The sequence below is a fragment of the Pseudophryne corroboree genome, chromosome 3, assembly GCF_028390025.1.
Source record: "Pseudophryne corroboree isolate aPseCor3 chromosome 3, aPseCor3.hap2, whole genome shotgun sequence".
In the NCBI taxonomy this organism is placed as follows: domain Eukaryota; kingdom Metazoa; phylum Chordata; class Amphibia; order Anura; family Myobatrachidae; genus Pseudophryne; species Pseudophryne corroboree.
In genome coordinates, this window is record NC_086446.1 from 386,629,838 (window position 1) to 386,647,071 (window position 17,234).

General features: G+C 47.4%; 1 protein-coding gene across 1 annotated transcript in view; it reads left to right on the forward strand.

The window, feature by feature from the left end:
• The window catches only part of HSD17B1 (hydroxysteroid 17-beta dehydrogenase 1), a 28,027-nt gene extending 11,942 nt beyond the window's left edge, over positions 1-16,085 (forward strand). Inside the window, exons 4-6 of the mRNA XM_063963565.1 lie at positions 1,650-1,743; positions 10,895-11,078; positions 15,824-16,085. Coding sequence (XP_063819635.1) covers positions 1,650-1,743; positions 10,895-11,078; positions 15,824-15,994 — 449 coding nt within the window. The 3' untranslated portion in view covers positions 15,995-16,085. The remainder of the gene's footprint in view (positions 1-1,649; positions 1,744-10,894; positions 11,079-15,823) is intronic.
• Positions 16,086-17,234: the final 1,149 nt, after the last annotated feature.

The window sequence follows — 17,234 nt, forward strand, 5'->3', positions numbered from 1 at the left end:
TATTTTTGCTCAGAGAATCAGTGGCAGAACTCTGGGAGGCAACGGAGTCACCTGCCGCCGGGCTCCTGCTCTGAAGGGGGGCACATCTCCTCCCATTCTGTGACACCATTGAATTAAGTTAATTGATAGCTGTCGCTGTCTTTTCAATGGCCGACTTCCTCACTGGTCCCTGCACCTTACAAATCACACCCTCTTTATTATACTGAATATACACATTTTACAAATCTCACACCCAGGATTAGAAACCACAACCTATTACACTGGAAGCAGACACCTTACTGATGAAGCTGTCTGCTCTTGTATAGGAAATATGAGAATTTTAACTATATGAGGATACTTCTCTGACAATTACACATAACTTCATATAGTTAGAATTCTCATGCTTCCTCTACAGGAGCAAATAACTCCATCAGTAAAGTGTCTGGTCATGGGTTCTAATCCTGGGTATGACTGCTAAGAAATGTGTGATTTAAATAAAAGACAATTAAATGTATAACATACATGCACACACACATACACACACACACACACACACACACACACACACACGCATATATTTATCTTAATATAGGAAATAGGGGGGCACCAATATTTATCTTGCCTCCGGGCGACTGTGACGAACTTACGCCACTGCAGAGAATATAAATATTCTATAATATATACAACTCTGCATCATTAGCATAGGCACCAGGTTTATGCTTTACTAACATTAACACAAATGCAAAGGATGCCAAGTATCGCGTGCATAGTGCATTAATAATGCCGGTATGCACGTAGAATTCCGAACAAAGTTCTAAAAAAGAGCTGTCCTTTGCGATGATAGAATATACAGGTTTATAACTCGGGAGTCCTTCTGCGCATGTGCCAGCTGACGTGCAGGTCACAGGTCACAGGGGACACTGAGAGGGATCTGATTGGATCCCTCTCAGAGAACAGTGCAAAAAGAAGGCCATAGTTTCTGTTAGGCAACACTGTAGATGGCGTTTCCTATTTGGTACAAGCCTTTCCAGAGCTTTGTACATATGAGGTATTCGGCCATACCACATTTTAACCTTAGTATATCCCACCCAGTCTTTTACAGACATTACCAATGTAACTTAGGGGGTCATTCCGAGTTGATCACTCGCTGCCGATTTTCGCAGCGCAGAGATCAGTTTAAAAAACAGCAAAATTGCTGTGCAATGCTTCTAGCAAAGAATCCATTCGCACAGCCGATCGCAAGGAGATTGACAGGAAGAGGGTGTGTATGGGTCTCAACTGACCGTTTTCTGGGAGTGGTAGGGAAAACGCAGGCGTGTCCAGGCGTTTGCAGGGCGGCTATTTCACGTCAATTCCGGGACCGGACAGGCTGAAGTGGTCACAAGGGCTGAGTAAGTTCAGACCTAATGAGAAACTGCAAAAAAAAAATTCGTACCACTCGGCTGCACATGCAATTGCACACTTGCAAAGCGAAAATACAATCCCCCGTGGGCGGCGACTATGCGTTTGCACGGCTGCAAAAAGTAGCTAGCGAGCGATCAACTCGGAATGAGGGTCTTAGATGGAACTGTCTGTGATTTTGTATCGTTTGTTTTCCCTCTGAGCTACAGTAATACAGAAATGTAATGCAGTTGTATTGAAAACATATAATATACTCTTCTCCATTACAGGTGTCCCATTTAATGATGTGTATTGTGCCAGTAAGTTTGCAGTTGAAGGGTTCTGTGAGAGCTTGGCTATCGTTCTGCACCATTTTAATGTACAGTGAGTATGCAGGTTGTTTCTGCAAGGAAACAGAGTATAAATATAATCATAAAGCCTCTTGGGGTGTTTCCATTTGCCTTGAATTTTCTTTATATTACACCATTCTACATAGTGTATTTTCTATACACAGGTTGCCATCGTAGCCCCTTCCTTCACTTCTTAGTGTCAGGCCCTCTTGATTCCCAGCAGTACTCAAGTAACACTGGGAATAAAGAGGACCTGGGTAGGAGACCCATGGCATACACACATTCACAGTATTTCATTCCAAAATAAGATATTTCTTGGGAATAAGCCCGGTCACCAGAGGCGTAACTAGGGTTTTCGGAGCCCAGGGCAAGATGAAGAGTGGTGCCCCCTCCCCCCACACACACACAAAAAAAAAAGGATAAACTGAAGTATGTGCGCTGCGCCAAAAAATGGGTGTGGTCACGCCCAGAAGAGGCGTGACCACATACCAGAAGGGGCGTGGCCACTGAAAATGGGGCGTGCCAACATGACTATCACCTACCTGCTGTGTCGCCTCTCAGCACAGTATCATCTCCCCCTTGTGTCGTCTCTCAGCACACTATCACCTACCCCTTGTGTCGTCTCTCAGCACACCTTTATTACATTTTTGCACTTTATGGCAGTAGAGTCCCCTATTTACACAGTATGCAGGCAGAGTCCCCTTTTTACACAGTACGCAGGCAGAGTCTCCTTTTTACACAGTACGCAGGCAGAGTCTCCTTTTTACACAGTACGCAGGCAGAGTCTCCTTTTTACACAGTACTCAGGCAGAGTCGCCTTTTTACACAGTACGCAGGCAGAGTCCCCTTTTTACACAGTGCACACAGTGCCAGATACACATTACCCCACAGTGCCAGATACATACATGCCCCCACAGTGCCAGATACATACATGCCCCCACAGTGCCAGATACATACATGCCCCCACAGTGCCAGATACATATTACCCCACAGTGCCAGATACATATTACCCCACAGTGCCAGATACACATTGCCCCACAGAGATACATATTACCCCACAGTGCCAGATACACATTGCCCCACAGTGCCAGATACACATTGACCCAAAGTGCCAGATACATATTACCCCACAGTGCAAGATACACATTGCCCCACAGAGATACATATTACCCCACAGTGCCAAATACACATTGCCCCAGTGTCAGACACACATTGCCAGATGCACATTACCCCACAGTGCCACTGCCAGATACACATTACCCCACAGAGATACACATTGCCCCACAGTGCCACTGCCAGATACACATTGCCCCACAGTGCCACTGCCAGATACACATTGTGGGCCCGCTCACCGCTGTCTGCTACTATGTGATAATATGAGGGGAGGAGAGCGCAGTGCAGTGCCTCTCCTGCCCAGCCTCAATGCACCATGAAGTCCGGTCTCCGGCTGACGGCCGCGCGTATCTTCTTAGCGCCGGTTCGTTAGACAATCAGAGATCGCGACCTGCAGCCAATCAGAAGCGGTCCGCGAGCTCTGATTGGCTACCAAACCAAGGAGACTCGCCCCTCCACCGCCGAAGAGTGGGGACCGTCACCAGATACTGAGCACATTGAGGGATAGGAGAGGCGCTGCGCTCTCCTCCCCTCACATTATCACATAGCAGCGGGATGGGGGACGGCCCGGGCAGAGGAACAGTAGCCGGGGCGAGTTGGCATGATGCCCTGGCCGCTGGCGGCACCACCCTCTGCTGGGCCTGCCAAGGTGCACAGGGCACGTGCCCTGCTCGACCCCCTTAGTTACTCCTCTGCCAGTCACTGAGGACCACACAGTGGGGTATATGCAATTGCGGTCGAATTCGCGGCAATTATCGCCGTTTTTTAATTCGACCAAATTCGCCAGGTGAATCCCGGCAGGTGCCTGCCGGGATTCACCATATTCAATGAAAAACGGATTCGCCAGAATCGCGGGCGAAAATCGGCCGATTTGGCGGATTTTGCCGCGATTTTAAAAAACGGGAAAAAAAACGTGAAAAACCCGAAAAAAAAATGGCGTGGGGTCCCCCCTCCAAAGCATAACCAGCCTCGGGCTCTTTGAGCTGGTCCTGGTTCTAAAAATGCAGGGGAAAAATTGGCCAGGGATCCCCCGTATTTTTAAAACCAGCACCGGGCTCTGCGCCTGATGCTGGTGCCAAAAATACGGGGGACAAAAAGAGTAGGGGTCCCCCGTATTTTTAACACCAGCATCGGGCTCCACTAGCTGGACAGATAATGCCACAGCCGGGGGTCACTTTTATGCCGTGCCCTGCGGCCGTGGCATCAAATATCCAACTAGTCACCCCTGGCCGGGGTACCCTGGGGGAGTGGGGACCCCTTCAATCAAGGGGTCCCCCCCCCCCAGCCACCCAAGGGCCAGGGGTGAAGCCCGAGGCTGTCCCCCCCCATCCAATGGGCTGCGGATGGGGGGGCTGATAGCCTTTGTGATAATAAAAAGATATTGTTTTTTCCATTAGTACTACAAGTCCCAGCAAGCCTCCCCCGCAAGCTGGTACTTGGAGAACCACAAGTACCAGCATGCGGGAGAAAAACGGGCCCGCTGGTACCTGTAGTACTACTGGAAAAAAAATACCCAAATAAAAACAGGACACAGACACCGTGACTTGTACAACTTTATTACATACTGCCGACACACACATACTTACCTATGTTGACACGCCGACTGCCACGGTCGCCGACGATCCGAGGGTACCTGTGAAAAAATTATACTCACCTTCCAGCGTCCAGAGGTACATCCACGTCCAGAGGTAAATCCACGTTCTTGGCAAAAAAACAAACCGAACACCGATCCATACCGGACTAGAAAGGGGTCCAATGTTTTCACATAAGACCCCTTTCTCCCGAATGCCGGGACATCACGTGACTCCTGTCACTGACGTCCCTTCAGCCAATCAGGAAGCGCTACTTCCGTGGCGCTCACCTGATTGGCTGTCCGCTGTCTGTACTGTGACAGCGCATCGCAAAGCCGCTCCATTACTTTCAATGGTGGGAACTTTGCGGGTAGCGGTGGGGTCACCCGCCGGTCAGCCGCTGACCGGCGGGTGACCTCACCGCTAGCCGCTAAGTTCCCACCATTGAATATAATGGAGGGAGCTGTGCGATGCGCTGTCACAGTGCAGACAGCGCTCAGCCAATCAGGTGAGCGCAACGAAGTTGCGCTTCCTGATTGGCTTAGAGACCTGTCAGTGACAGCTGTCACTGACAGGTCTCATTCGTGGAAAGGTGTCCCATGTGTCAGCATGGGACCCCTTTCAGTCCGTTTTTGGTGCGGGTATTTGCGTTTTCTTATTTTGCCAAGTCCGTGGATTTATCTCTGGACCATGGTTGAGGTGAGTATTTTGAACTTTTCTTTACAGGTATCCGTGGATTCTACATGGAGAAGAGGACCGATGTCGGCGTGTGAACATATGTGTGTGTCGACGTATGAAATAAAGTTTTACTGTCGACGGTGTGTGTGTCCTGTTTTTATTTGGGTATTTTTTCCCCAGTAGTACTACAGGTACCAGCGGGCCCGTTTTTCTCCCGCATGCTGGTACTTGTGGTTCTCCAAGTACCAGCTTGCGGGGGAGGCTTGCTGGGACTTGTAGTACTATTGGAAAAAACAATATCTTTTTATTATCACAAAGGCTATCAGCCCCCCCATCCGCAGCCCATTGGATGGGGGGGGACAGCCTCGGGCTTCACCCCTGGCCCTTGGGTGGCTGGGGGGGGGGGACCCCTTGATTGAAGGGGTCCCCACTCCCCCAGGGTACCCTGGCCAGGGGTGACTAGTTGGATATTTAATGCCACGGCCGCAGGGCACGGCATAAAAGTGACCCCCGGCTGTGGCATTATCTGTCCAGCTAGTGGAGCCCGATGCTGGTGTTAAAAATACGGGGGACCCCTACTCTTTTTGTCCCCCGTATTTTTGGCACCAGCACCAGGCGCAGAGCCCGGTGCTGGTTTTAAAAATACGGGGGATCCCCTGTCAATTTTTCCCCCGCATTTTTAGAACCAGGACCAGCTCAATGAGCCCGAGGCTGGTTATGCTTTGGAGGGGGGACCCCACGCCATTTTTTTTTATGATTTTACCCTTCCAGCATAAAAAAAAAATAAAAAAATAAAAAAAATAATATTTTAAAAAATATATAAATAATATTTGTGCCTCCCAAAAAAAAAAAAAGTACCTAATCCCTTCTAATATAAATAGATCTGCTATTCCCAAAAAAAAAAACACCAAAAAAAACATGTTTAAAATTTTTTTATTTGTTTTCACCCTCCAAAGTGTGGCGGATTGAAAATGACGAATTTGCTGTCTAAAAGCACTGCTGTCGAATTTCAAAACTTGAATTGAATATGCTTTGGTCGAATTGCAGCACTTGTATCATTGCAGAAAAGTCGAATTTGCAAAAATTCGAATTTCAAAAAGTCGAATTTTGAAAGTCCGTTTTTTGGTCGGAAAGCACTGGATTGCATAGGGGAATTTTTTTTTTTGGTCGAAAATGACCCGAAATTCGACAATTTCGGGAATTCGACCACAATTGCATATACGCTTAACTTTAAAGCAAAGTGACAGTAACCTATGACCCTTCACATTTTAGACTCAAAAAGTGTCATTACCTACCAGTGGCAAACGCAGGATTTTTTTAGGGGGGGTTTCCAAATATAGGGGGTCATTCCGAGTTGATCGCTCGCTGACGATTTTCGCAGCGCAGCGATCAGGTGAAAAGTCGGCATTTCTGCGCATGCGTATGGGTCACAATGTGCACGCGCGTCTTACGGGTACAAAGCCCATTGCGGTTGTGCACAGGTTGTAGCAAAGTTTTCAGTCGCACTGACGGCCACAAGAAGATTGACAGGAAGGGGGTGTTTCTGGGTGTCAACTGACCGTTTTCAGGGAGTGTTTGCAAAAACGCAGGCATGTCTGAAAAAACGCAGGGGTGGTTGGGCGTTCGCTAGGCGGGTGTATGCCGTCAAATCCAGACATGAATAGGCTGAAGTGATCGCAAGCGCTGAGTAGGTTCAGAGCTACTCTGAAACTGCACAAACTGTTTTTGCAGTGCTCAGCTGCACAAGCATTCGCACTTCTGCTAAGCTAAAATACACTCTCCAGTGGGCGGCGGCATAGCGTTTGCACGGCTGCTAAAACTAGCTAGCGAGCGATCAACTCGGAATGTCCCCCATAATCCTGTGTAACATTGGAGCGAGTGCGGGAGTCTCGGCGAGCGCAAGAAGAACCTCGTAATGACCCTGCACATTAATGTAACATTGGTCTTTTTATACACTGGATACTCTATGGAATACAGTATTAATCTTTAACACTACAGATGGTCTTTAGTATAGGCTGTATAAAACATGTAAATAATATAAAGAAGTGGCCAGGAAAAGTTTAAACACCCCATGATAGATAGATAAATAAATACACAAACATATTAGAACAAGTAGGAGATAGAGCTGCACATTCCAAGCACACATTCTTCCACCTCATGGTAAGGCTCCTGTCCCTTCTTCGTGGTAGCTACTCTCTGGTCCAGTGCACGGATTGAGGACTCAGTTCCACACACACAGCAAACTTGCTAGAAGAAGCTGCTATAACTGGGCATGTGCAGCTGTTCCACTCTGTCTCTTAAACTGCATGCTGTGGCGGCAGCTCTAGTTATCATATTCTATACCATTAATATTGTTGTCATAACTTTAGTCACTTGCCAAGAGGAGGGGGATTTCCAGACAACCGGAAAACCCCATCCCCCCCCTCCCCCCGCGTTTGCCTATGCCTATTATCGCATATTGCAGCAAAAGGATACCTATGTGTACTTAGCCTAATATTCAGGGATGAGGGATTAATTCACTGCCCCCCGGAAAGATGAGAGGCGCCTATCAGCTATAGCAGAGGAGCGGCAGGCAGTCAGGTGAAATACCGCTGTCGGATGCCGCACTTTACAGCTAATGTGCGGCAGCAACTCCTCCTGCTTCCTCATCACTGACACTGTCTCTCAGCCAGAGGTCCTGAACTCCTCCATGGTGCCACTGCCACCTCCTCTCCTGAAGTTGCTCCGCCCCCTCCCACAGTGGCTCCACTCTCTCTTTTCAGTGGCTCTGCCTGGAAACTCTCCTTCAGTCACAGAAGATGTAGCAGGAGAAGGGACAAAAAGCCTGGCCCGGCACGCTCTGCCTCAGCCCTACCTGCCCTAGCCGGCTCACGGTAGCAATGCCGCGATTTGCGGGTATTTAGGGGGCGGAGCCTAATGCCATGAGTGCCCGTCCCCACAAGAGACCTGTGCTGTACTGCAGTCAGGTAGTGTATGTCCGGCTGCCCCCCCTCCCTCGCTCTTTCTCACCTTAACACTCTCCTCTCTATCCCTGACACTGTCTCTCTTTCCCCTCCCCACACTCTCTCTCTTTACACTGCCTCCCCTACTCTCTTCCTGACATGTCTCTCTCTTCCTTGCACTCTCTCTCTCTCCCTGACACTCCCCGATGCTGTGTAAATCTCTCTCCCTGACATTCTCTCCCCTGACACTGTTTTTCACTCTTTCCTTGGCACTCTCTTTCCTTTACACTCTCTCTCTCTCTCTCTCATCTTTATCTATCTGACACCCTCTGTCTCTGTCGCCTCTCTCTTTCGCTCATTCCCTATTTTCCATGAAACCCTCTCTCCCTTTTATTTCTCGATCCTCTCTCTCTCTTTCTCTCCCCCGATACCCACTTTGTCTCTCTCACTCCTGCTCCCCCTAAGGGGCATTATAGTGACAACAACAGCAGGCAGGGGAGGCCCTTTCAATGGAAACACAGAGTTCTAGTTACGCTCCTGCTTCACGCTGTCCTGCATCAGCTGCCTTGTCACTGCCTATCCTCCCCTCCTCCCGCCTACCTCCCTCCCACTACCACCAATTTTTTTCCGGACTACTGCCTACGCCCTAGGAGTCTGCCAGAGCCCCTGCAGAACCACTGCCTGGCTGGAGAGACAATGCAGCCTCCTCCCCGAGAGTCAGACCTCCAGTTAACTGCTCTCCTGGGCACCTCACATTCTGCTGCTGCTGCTCTCTTTCTCTCTCTCTCTCTCTCTCTCTCTCTTCATCTCTCTCTCCTTTCCTCTCTCTGTGTATCTCTATCTCTCTCCATCTCTCTCTCCTTTGTTGTTATGAGGTACAACACAGGAGAGGCGACATTTAGTGATTTAGGGGCACCAAACCGAAATGATATCTTGAACCCCCCCCCCCCCCCCCCCCGACTTAAAACGTTCTGACGCCCCAGAATCTAGACACAGCAGCAGCTATCTGTTTCACCCTAACAACGAAACAAAAGTAGCCATTATAGGGGCCCATCTATCAACTGATTTAGCTATTTAAACTGATTGTGTATGATAAATGGTGCCCCAGCCAATCAGCTTCTGTCTGTGGCTGGAGCATCATGTATCATACGCAACAAGTTTTAAATAGCTAAAACATGTTGATAAATGGGCCTGATAGTCTGTCAAATGAAAAGTAGAATTAAGGGGGGCTGCAATTACCTAGCTACTGCTGGTTGCACACAGTACACCACATACAGCAGGGACGTGCAGTGAGGTAAATGTCTCAGGAGTCACTGGCTAGTACCAGAGCCCAATTTGCACATAATATATGAGCTCAAGTGATCATGTGGGCATTATACAGACGCCAGGTATGAGCAGACCCAAAAAGAAATCCCTGATAAATAGCCTGCTGTGGGTGCCCCAAACCCGTTAACACATAGGTCCGGGAACTCAACCTGGATTCTGTGTGTTAACACCCGAAAACGGTTAATTTAACGGGCAAGAAAAAAGGGCTCTAATTGAACATCCCCAGGTGATAAAGCTTGGGGCTACCACCCTTCTTCACACCCGTTAAATGAATGGGTTTAATTGAATTCCCCCTAAGCTACTAATCAGTCTATTTATAACAGTACAATTTACATGTCATTGACTTTTATTTTGTTTAATATCCTTGTCAGCTTACCTTGAACCATATCAGAGAAGCTGCAGTAAGATGGCTTCTAGGGCTGCACTGTCTGTAGCCCCTAGAAGTACATTATGGGCAGCTATTTAACATAGTGTGGGCTTCCTTCTGGAACCTCAGTCTGCTAATCACACTCTGGACTGGCAGGCCTACAGAGGGAGGACTTTCCTCCCCCTGAAACTGGCAGCCATGAGCAAGATGAGCAGGAAAAGCTTCCAAACGGAATCCACTACAGAGCCAACCCTGTCTCCTGCGCCCGATCATACTCACCGAGAGGCGGAGCCAAGACTCACTTGGCTGTAGGGAGGCCAATCCCGGGCCGTTTTTTCAATCCCGGGATTCGGGATTAAAAAACGCTCAATCCCGGGATTTCCGGGATCCCGGGATTGCAGTAGGGAGCAGGGAGAGTGGGAGTGGAGGGCAGTGGAAAAGAGTGTAGAGAGCACGGAGGCTGTAGGGAGCAGCGCTGGAGGGTGGGTGTAGTGTAGGGACTAGGGAGCAGTGCTGGAGGGTGGGTGTAGTATAGGGACTAGGGAGCAGCGCTGGAGGGTGTAGGAAGCGGAGCGGGAGGGAGGCTGAAGCGAGCACCACAGTGAGGGAAGGTTGGTGTCAGTAAAACTACACTTACTATTAGATGGGCGGCAGCCATGGACAAGACGCGCTGAGCGCGCCGGAGGCCTTTCAAATTGTAGTGCTGGCCGTCAGCCAGTCAGAACGGGCAGTCCGGCAGCCAATCAGGAGCCGCTGCGGCCGCTTCCCTGATTGGCCGCCGGTCCAACAGCTGTGATTGTCTGGCGGCCGGCGCTACATTTGAAATGCCGCCGCGGTCTGTGTACATGGCTGCCGCCCGCCTAATACTGCCGCCCGCCTAATAGTAAGTGTTACTTACACCAACCCTCCCTCGCTGCTTCGTTGCGCATGCGCAATGCAATCCCGTGAATCCCGGGATTGGAGGCTCCAATCCCAGGATTCAAATCCCAGCATTTTTGGGCCAAAATCCCGGGATCCCGCCGATCCCGATCCCGGGATTGGCCTCCCTACTTGGCTGTCTAAATTAAAAATATGGCAACCTTAAACAAGAATGGTTAGTGTATAAGGCATTTACAGGGTTAAGACTTTCTCACATATGTGATTCGTATTATATGCTGTTTTATCTTTATGTGCTATTTTCCCATGAAGTGTGAGCCTCATTGAGTGTGGTCCTGTCAATACCAATTTTATGAACAACCTGCATGTGAGTGACAACAATGACAGCCAGCTTGAGGGAGTGGACAATGAGACCCAATCCTTGTATGCCCAATACCTGCAGCATTGTCAGACCATCTTCCAAGACGTGGCTCAGGACACAGATGAAATCTTGCAGGTTTGCCTTAAGTCACTTAAGTATGTCATGTCTAAGGGGTCTATTTACTAAGCCTTGGATGGAGATAAATTGGAAGGAGGTAAAGTGCCAGCCAATCAGCGCCTGTCATTTTCAAACCCAGCCTGTGACATGGCAGTTAGGAGCTGATTGGCTGGTACTTTATCTCCATCCACTTTATCTTCATCCAAGGCTTAGTAAATAGACCCCTAAGTACTTTGGGGCAGATGTATTAAGCCTGGAGAAGTGGTAAAGTGGAAGGTGATAACGCACCAGCCAGTCAGCTCCTAACTGTCAAATTACAGGCTGGGTTTGAAAAATGACAGTTAGGATCTGACTGGCTGGTGTGTTATCACCTTCCACTTTATCACTTCTCCAGGCTTAACCACTTAACTGTCATGGTCAGATCTTATACGACCGCACCACCCCACCCCATTGTGTCCCCCAGCTTTTGACAAAGAGATCCGTTCTGCAGACGTGCATAATATAATATGTAAATGTTTTAAAAAATAAAACAATGTTATGAACTTTTTTGAAGGAAAAATCGTTAGTTAAGTGGTTAATACATCTGCACCTTTGTTAGATCCTCCCATTAACTGAGTACATAAACACAGTGCACGCTGTAGCTGGCAGGAAGAAGGTCCAATTTATTTATCACTTCCATAAAGTTGGTGGCCTAGGAAAGCAATTGCGAGCCAGAGTAACATATTTTTGATCATTGTGGTGGGTAATCCCAGCCCCCCACTATCCAATGGGTACTACCATACCCACCTAATTCGAGCAGATTGGGTCCTCCATTCCCACTTGTTGTGAAGTCAGCATCTCCTCCCTCGCCAACGGGTCGAAGCTCGTTATTGGACTTATACCCTGCGATCAGCTTAGGAGAAGCCTTCACAATTTATCAATCCTGGGGGCTGTGATGTTATCAGCAGCATCGCCGCCTACTCTGACAAGGGTGTCACACACCAACATAGGTGCCCCCTGCCCATCATTTGCCTAAAAGTTTACTTTTATTCTGGTTTAGTTTGCAATTTTGTTTCCTGCACCACCATACGCCAAAAATTGTAATTAAAGAAATAAAGAAGTTTATGCTGTGTTAGTAGTGGAGGGAGGGATTTCATGCAAAGAGGACGAGCCTTCTGTGCTCCAGCCTTTTGTTCTCTCCAGGTCACCTACCATCCTACGTTCATTGGACCTCCCATCTCCTGAACATCACCTTTAAGCCTGCAATTGCTTGCAGTAAATGACCCTCAAGACTCTGCTTTCCTTTTTCCCCTCTGTACTCTTAAGGGAACTAAATCAGGCTCCACACACTATAGTCCCAATCCTACAGTGCTTACATCCATTGGGGCCATTGCAGGCTCCTTCTTACATAATTTCAACCATTCTGATGCACAAATATAAACAGTTAGTAAATAGGGCCTGGTTCATGTTTGTAAGTAAAGCAAAAAAAGCAAGTAAATGGAAAAAAAACATGTCATGCAAGGGGGCAAATATATTTATATTGTTTCTGTGCAGGGTAAACACTGACTGCCTTTGCATGTTGCCCACAAATGTTAGACAGCTTTATTTTTACGCTGCTATTTAGATTTCAATTTGAACACAGACCACTCAAATCTTATGCTGGCCATAAAGTAGAACGACCAGCATCAGATGCAAGTCGGTTCACGATTTCCCTTGAAATCCACGGCAGCTACCTGGCAGTCCCGGACTCACGATTTGGTGTTTTTATGACACACAATGTGCATACGATCTTACGACGCTTCATGCTCCCTTATACGATGGATCATCTCTCGATTCATCAAATGCCTTACAAAAACATATACTCAAATGACGCTGATCAAATGATCCATCGAACAATGCATTATATGTGCATAAAACATGGGGGTCATTCAGATCTGATCGCTGCTGTGCGTTTTCGCACAGCGGGCGATCAGATCCGAACTGCGTATACGTATGCACTGTACTGCGCCAGCGCATCACACGGCTGTAATGGGGATCGCCGGTCAGCGACGGGATGGTGCGAAGGATCCATTCGCACGGGCATTCGCAAAGAGAGTGACAGGAAGAGGCCATTTGTGGGTGGCAACTAACCGTTCTCAGGGAGTGTCCGGGAAAACGCAGACGGGATCAAGCATTTGCAGGGAGGGTGTCTGACGTGAAATCCGGTACCGAACAGCCTGATGTGATCGCAGTGGCTGAGTAAGTCCTGGGCTGTGCAGAGGCTGCACAAAATCAGTTTGTGCAGTTCTGCTATACATGCGATCGCACACTTGCACTGCGGAAATACACTCCCCTGTAGGCGACGACAATCTGATCACAGTACTGCAAAAATCGCTGCCTAGCGATCAGATCTGATTTACCCTCAAGGTACGATGTGCATACAATTACGACGGATGATATGGGCTGCATGTTTGAGCAGAGGATGCGACATTCGACCCGAAGGACCGCGTATCGAATCGTAATCGTATCCAAATGATGCACAATGTGCACGCAATGCATCGTATGATCGTAATCGTACCAAAAATTGTTCTAGTGTATGGCCAGCTTAAGTCTCTCTGCACATGTTTACATCTGCAGTGCAGGTTTTGCCCGGTTGCTTACTTTTTTTTTAATAAATGTTTTTATTGCGTAGCCAGTGGTATTCAACCAACAGTACAAATATGCAAAAGCAGAGGCAGCACAATTCATGAGTGTCAACATGGTGAATGTCGATATTACCATGGCTATGTCGAAAATATGAATGTCAACATGGTGAATGTCAACATTATTTAATGGACCATTCCTAGCAATAAGGCAGTTTTTACAATCATCAATGGTTTTGCCATTTATGGCAGAGAGCTAATAGTTCTCTATCATTGTTGGCAGAAATCCAATGGTTCTTCACCATGGATGGTAGAGAAGGCAGCAATGGATTTCTTTCCTTTCTTGCGCACAGATTTTAGGTTCGCCCTGATGCTCTGCTCAGTTCCGCCCCTTCTCTGATTGGCCTGCTAGTTACACCTGCCCCATTCAGTCACCCCCTTTTCGCTAATAGGCTAGCTGCCCACAGTAGGAAGTCCCATTGAATGGTGAAACCATCAGTGGTTTTCCGACAATGGTTTCATGCCATCAATGTATCCCTACCATGCAGTACTTCCAACTGCTCACAGCATGTGATTGTGTGCACTTAGGCCCAGATTTATCAAGCCTTGTAGAGTGATAAATTGCACGGAGATAAAGTACCAACCAATTGTTTTCTAAGTGTCATTTTTCAAACACAGCCTGTAATATGGCAGTTAGGAGCTGATTGACTGGTGCGTTATCACCGTGCAATATATCACTCTCCAAGGCTTGATAAATCTGGGCCTTAGTATTCTGTCTGGGAAACAGAAATATCAAACATTGGGGGTCATTCTGAGTTGATCGCACGCTGCAACTTTTGAGTGTATTTTTGCATAGCAAGGATGAGATCGCTTGTGCAGCCCTGCTATGCAAAAAAAGTTTTGTGTAGAACAAGACTAGGGTAAGAGTTACTTACCCTGTGCGATGAATCCAGTGTTGCAGGTCCTGGAATTGACGTCAGAAATCCGCCCTCCAAACGCCTTGAAACGCCTGCGTTTGGATCTCCACGCCCAGAAAACGGTGAGTTGACGCCCGGTTCCGCCTTCCTCCTGTCAATCTTCTTGCGGTCGCCGCAGCAACCGCTTTCTTCGTCAGTGGCGTCGCTGCACCGGGCAACGAAACGCCTGCGCAATGTGGCCACCGTGCATGCGCAGTTCCGACCCGATCGCATGGCTGTGAAGAAGCGCAGCGTGCGATCGGGTCGGAATGACCCCCAATGATACTGCTGAAGGAACAGTGTTTTACATCTTCTGTTCCCCTGGTCATACTTTAATCATCATCCCATTCTGTCAGGGACTGGAAGTACTACATGGCAAATACATTCTTATGTGGATTAATATTAAGAACTTCAACCTGGAAAGATAAGTTCTGTTCATGGTCTTAACCTTTCGGGACTCAGTTGCTCAAAGAATCCCGGCGCCACAGGCTTTTCTCCCTCTATGGGTGCCTGCGAGCGCAGCGAGCCACCATGCCCGCAAGGGACTTTCTAGCACTCCATCCGGCCATCGGTAAAACGGGTGGTCTTCTGTATGCCGAATGTCGGGATCCCGGCGCACAGTATACCGGCGCCGGAATCCCGACACCCGGCATACCGACAACTATTCTCCCTCGTGGAGGTCCACGACCCCCCTAGAGGGAGAATAAAATAGTGTGGCGCACGTAGCGCGCCACCGTGCCCGCAGCGTGGCGAGCGCAGCAAGCGCGCAAGGGGCTCCTTTGCGCTCGTCACGCTGTCGGTATGCCGGCGGTCGGGCTCCCGGCGCCGGGAGCCCGAGCGCCGGCACACCGTACGACACCCGGTAAAACGTATGTATTCCTGAGGGATGGCTGGAGAGTTACAGTGAAGGTTGAGAGAATGCATAAAAAGGTGAGTTAATAATTGACATCCACTCTGTAGCTTAACTCAATCCCTTAATACTTCACTGTTTGCAGGCTTTAACTACATTAACTATATCTTTGTCTGATTTTGCAGTACTGGGAAGGGGGTGTATCATCAGAGAAGTAGAAAGTGCTGTGACCATGCACTTGATCATTGTTCCTTCATTAAAACCATTGAACATGTGGGGCTAAGGGCGAAAGTAAAACTGGTATTTCGTATGTGGACAGTATTTATAAGTGACTGTTATTATATGGGTATATTGTAGGTTTTCCTTGAAGCAATAGAAGCTCATGTGCCATCACTACGATACTTCACCACCCAGTTCTTCATGCCACTGATAAAGCTGAAGTTATCAAGTGCAAATGGATCAGCATATGTCCACGCCATGCATAAGTTTGTGTTTTCTGGATCAAAGCCAAAGGAGGAACCTCGATAAATGACAGAGCTTGACCGTGGCTATTCTTGTAACATTATGACCGTCTGTATTTTGGGCACAACCACATATTCTGATAAACACAAAAAATATATTTGCAAGTGGTATTACTGAATTCTTTATTAGCTGTCTTTGAGCATGAAGATCATGATTCTGCAATGGTAGTCAACCAGCAAGATAGAGCCTATGCAAATATTACAAAACTTCTTCATTTTCAGCTATAGCAATGGTGGCAGTGTCCTCCGCTGGCTATAAGTAGGGTTCTACATAACATAAAGAGACAGCGGGATATCATGATAAAATATCTATCCAAACTACACAGCCTTTTCTTGAGGAAAGTGCACAACACTTACATGGCCCACACTACTAAGCTTTCCCCATCCAAGGATACAATACTAAGGTGCTGATTAGTTGCTGAACGTATGAAATGTGTATTTAATTTCACAGTATTAAAAAACATCAACAAAAAATATATAAATACATGTCACATAATGCTGAATTAACAATATAAAACCAACAAGCGCATACATTCTGCGGCCACAGACAAATATCCTATTATTAATTAGTACATGCATAAAAATAATTTTTGTGTGCAGTTTGCTTGCGCCTAGGAATCAGGCCTCGTGTTGCTTTATGCATTATGGTACCATGCGCATTGCAACTTAGGTAATACACTGTGTTGCAGTTTATTAAATGAAAGGAAAAAAATGAAGAACGCACCACATGAGCAGGAATGGAGATGTAATAATGCCAGAGTGTTAACAATGAGCATGTGTGTGTGTGAGTAGAAAACCAGAAACATAAGTACAGCAAAAAGTAACACATAGTGTTGAAATTAAACTGCTCGCACAATAGAGTAACCGTGATTGTGTGTAAAATTGTGTATTTATGAAAAAGTAGAGATGTGTGGGTTTGGATTTACTCTGTTTTACTCGGATCTCGAAAAAGGCATCTTTTTGGCTATTGGTACTCACGTGTTTTGGATAGCCAATAAGAGAAAGTTTGGTGAAAAGAAACGAGTAAATCCGAACCCGCACATCTCTATTAAGAAGCAAAGATGAATAACAGTCAATCAATCAATCAATCAATCAATCAATCAATCAATCAAGAGAAATAGCTTGAATTTGGCATTTTAAACTGGTCAAATATTATTAAACATCTAATCAGCTTCAACCATGCGATTACACTATGGGGGTCATTCCGAGTTGTCGCTCGGTATTTTTTTCTCGCAACGGAGCGATTA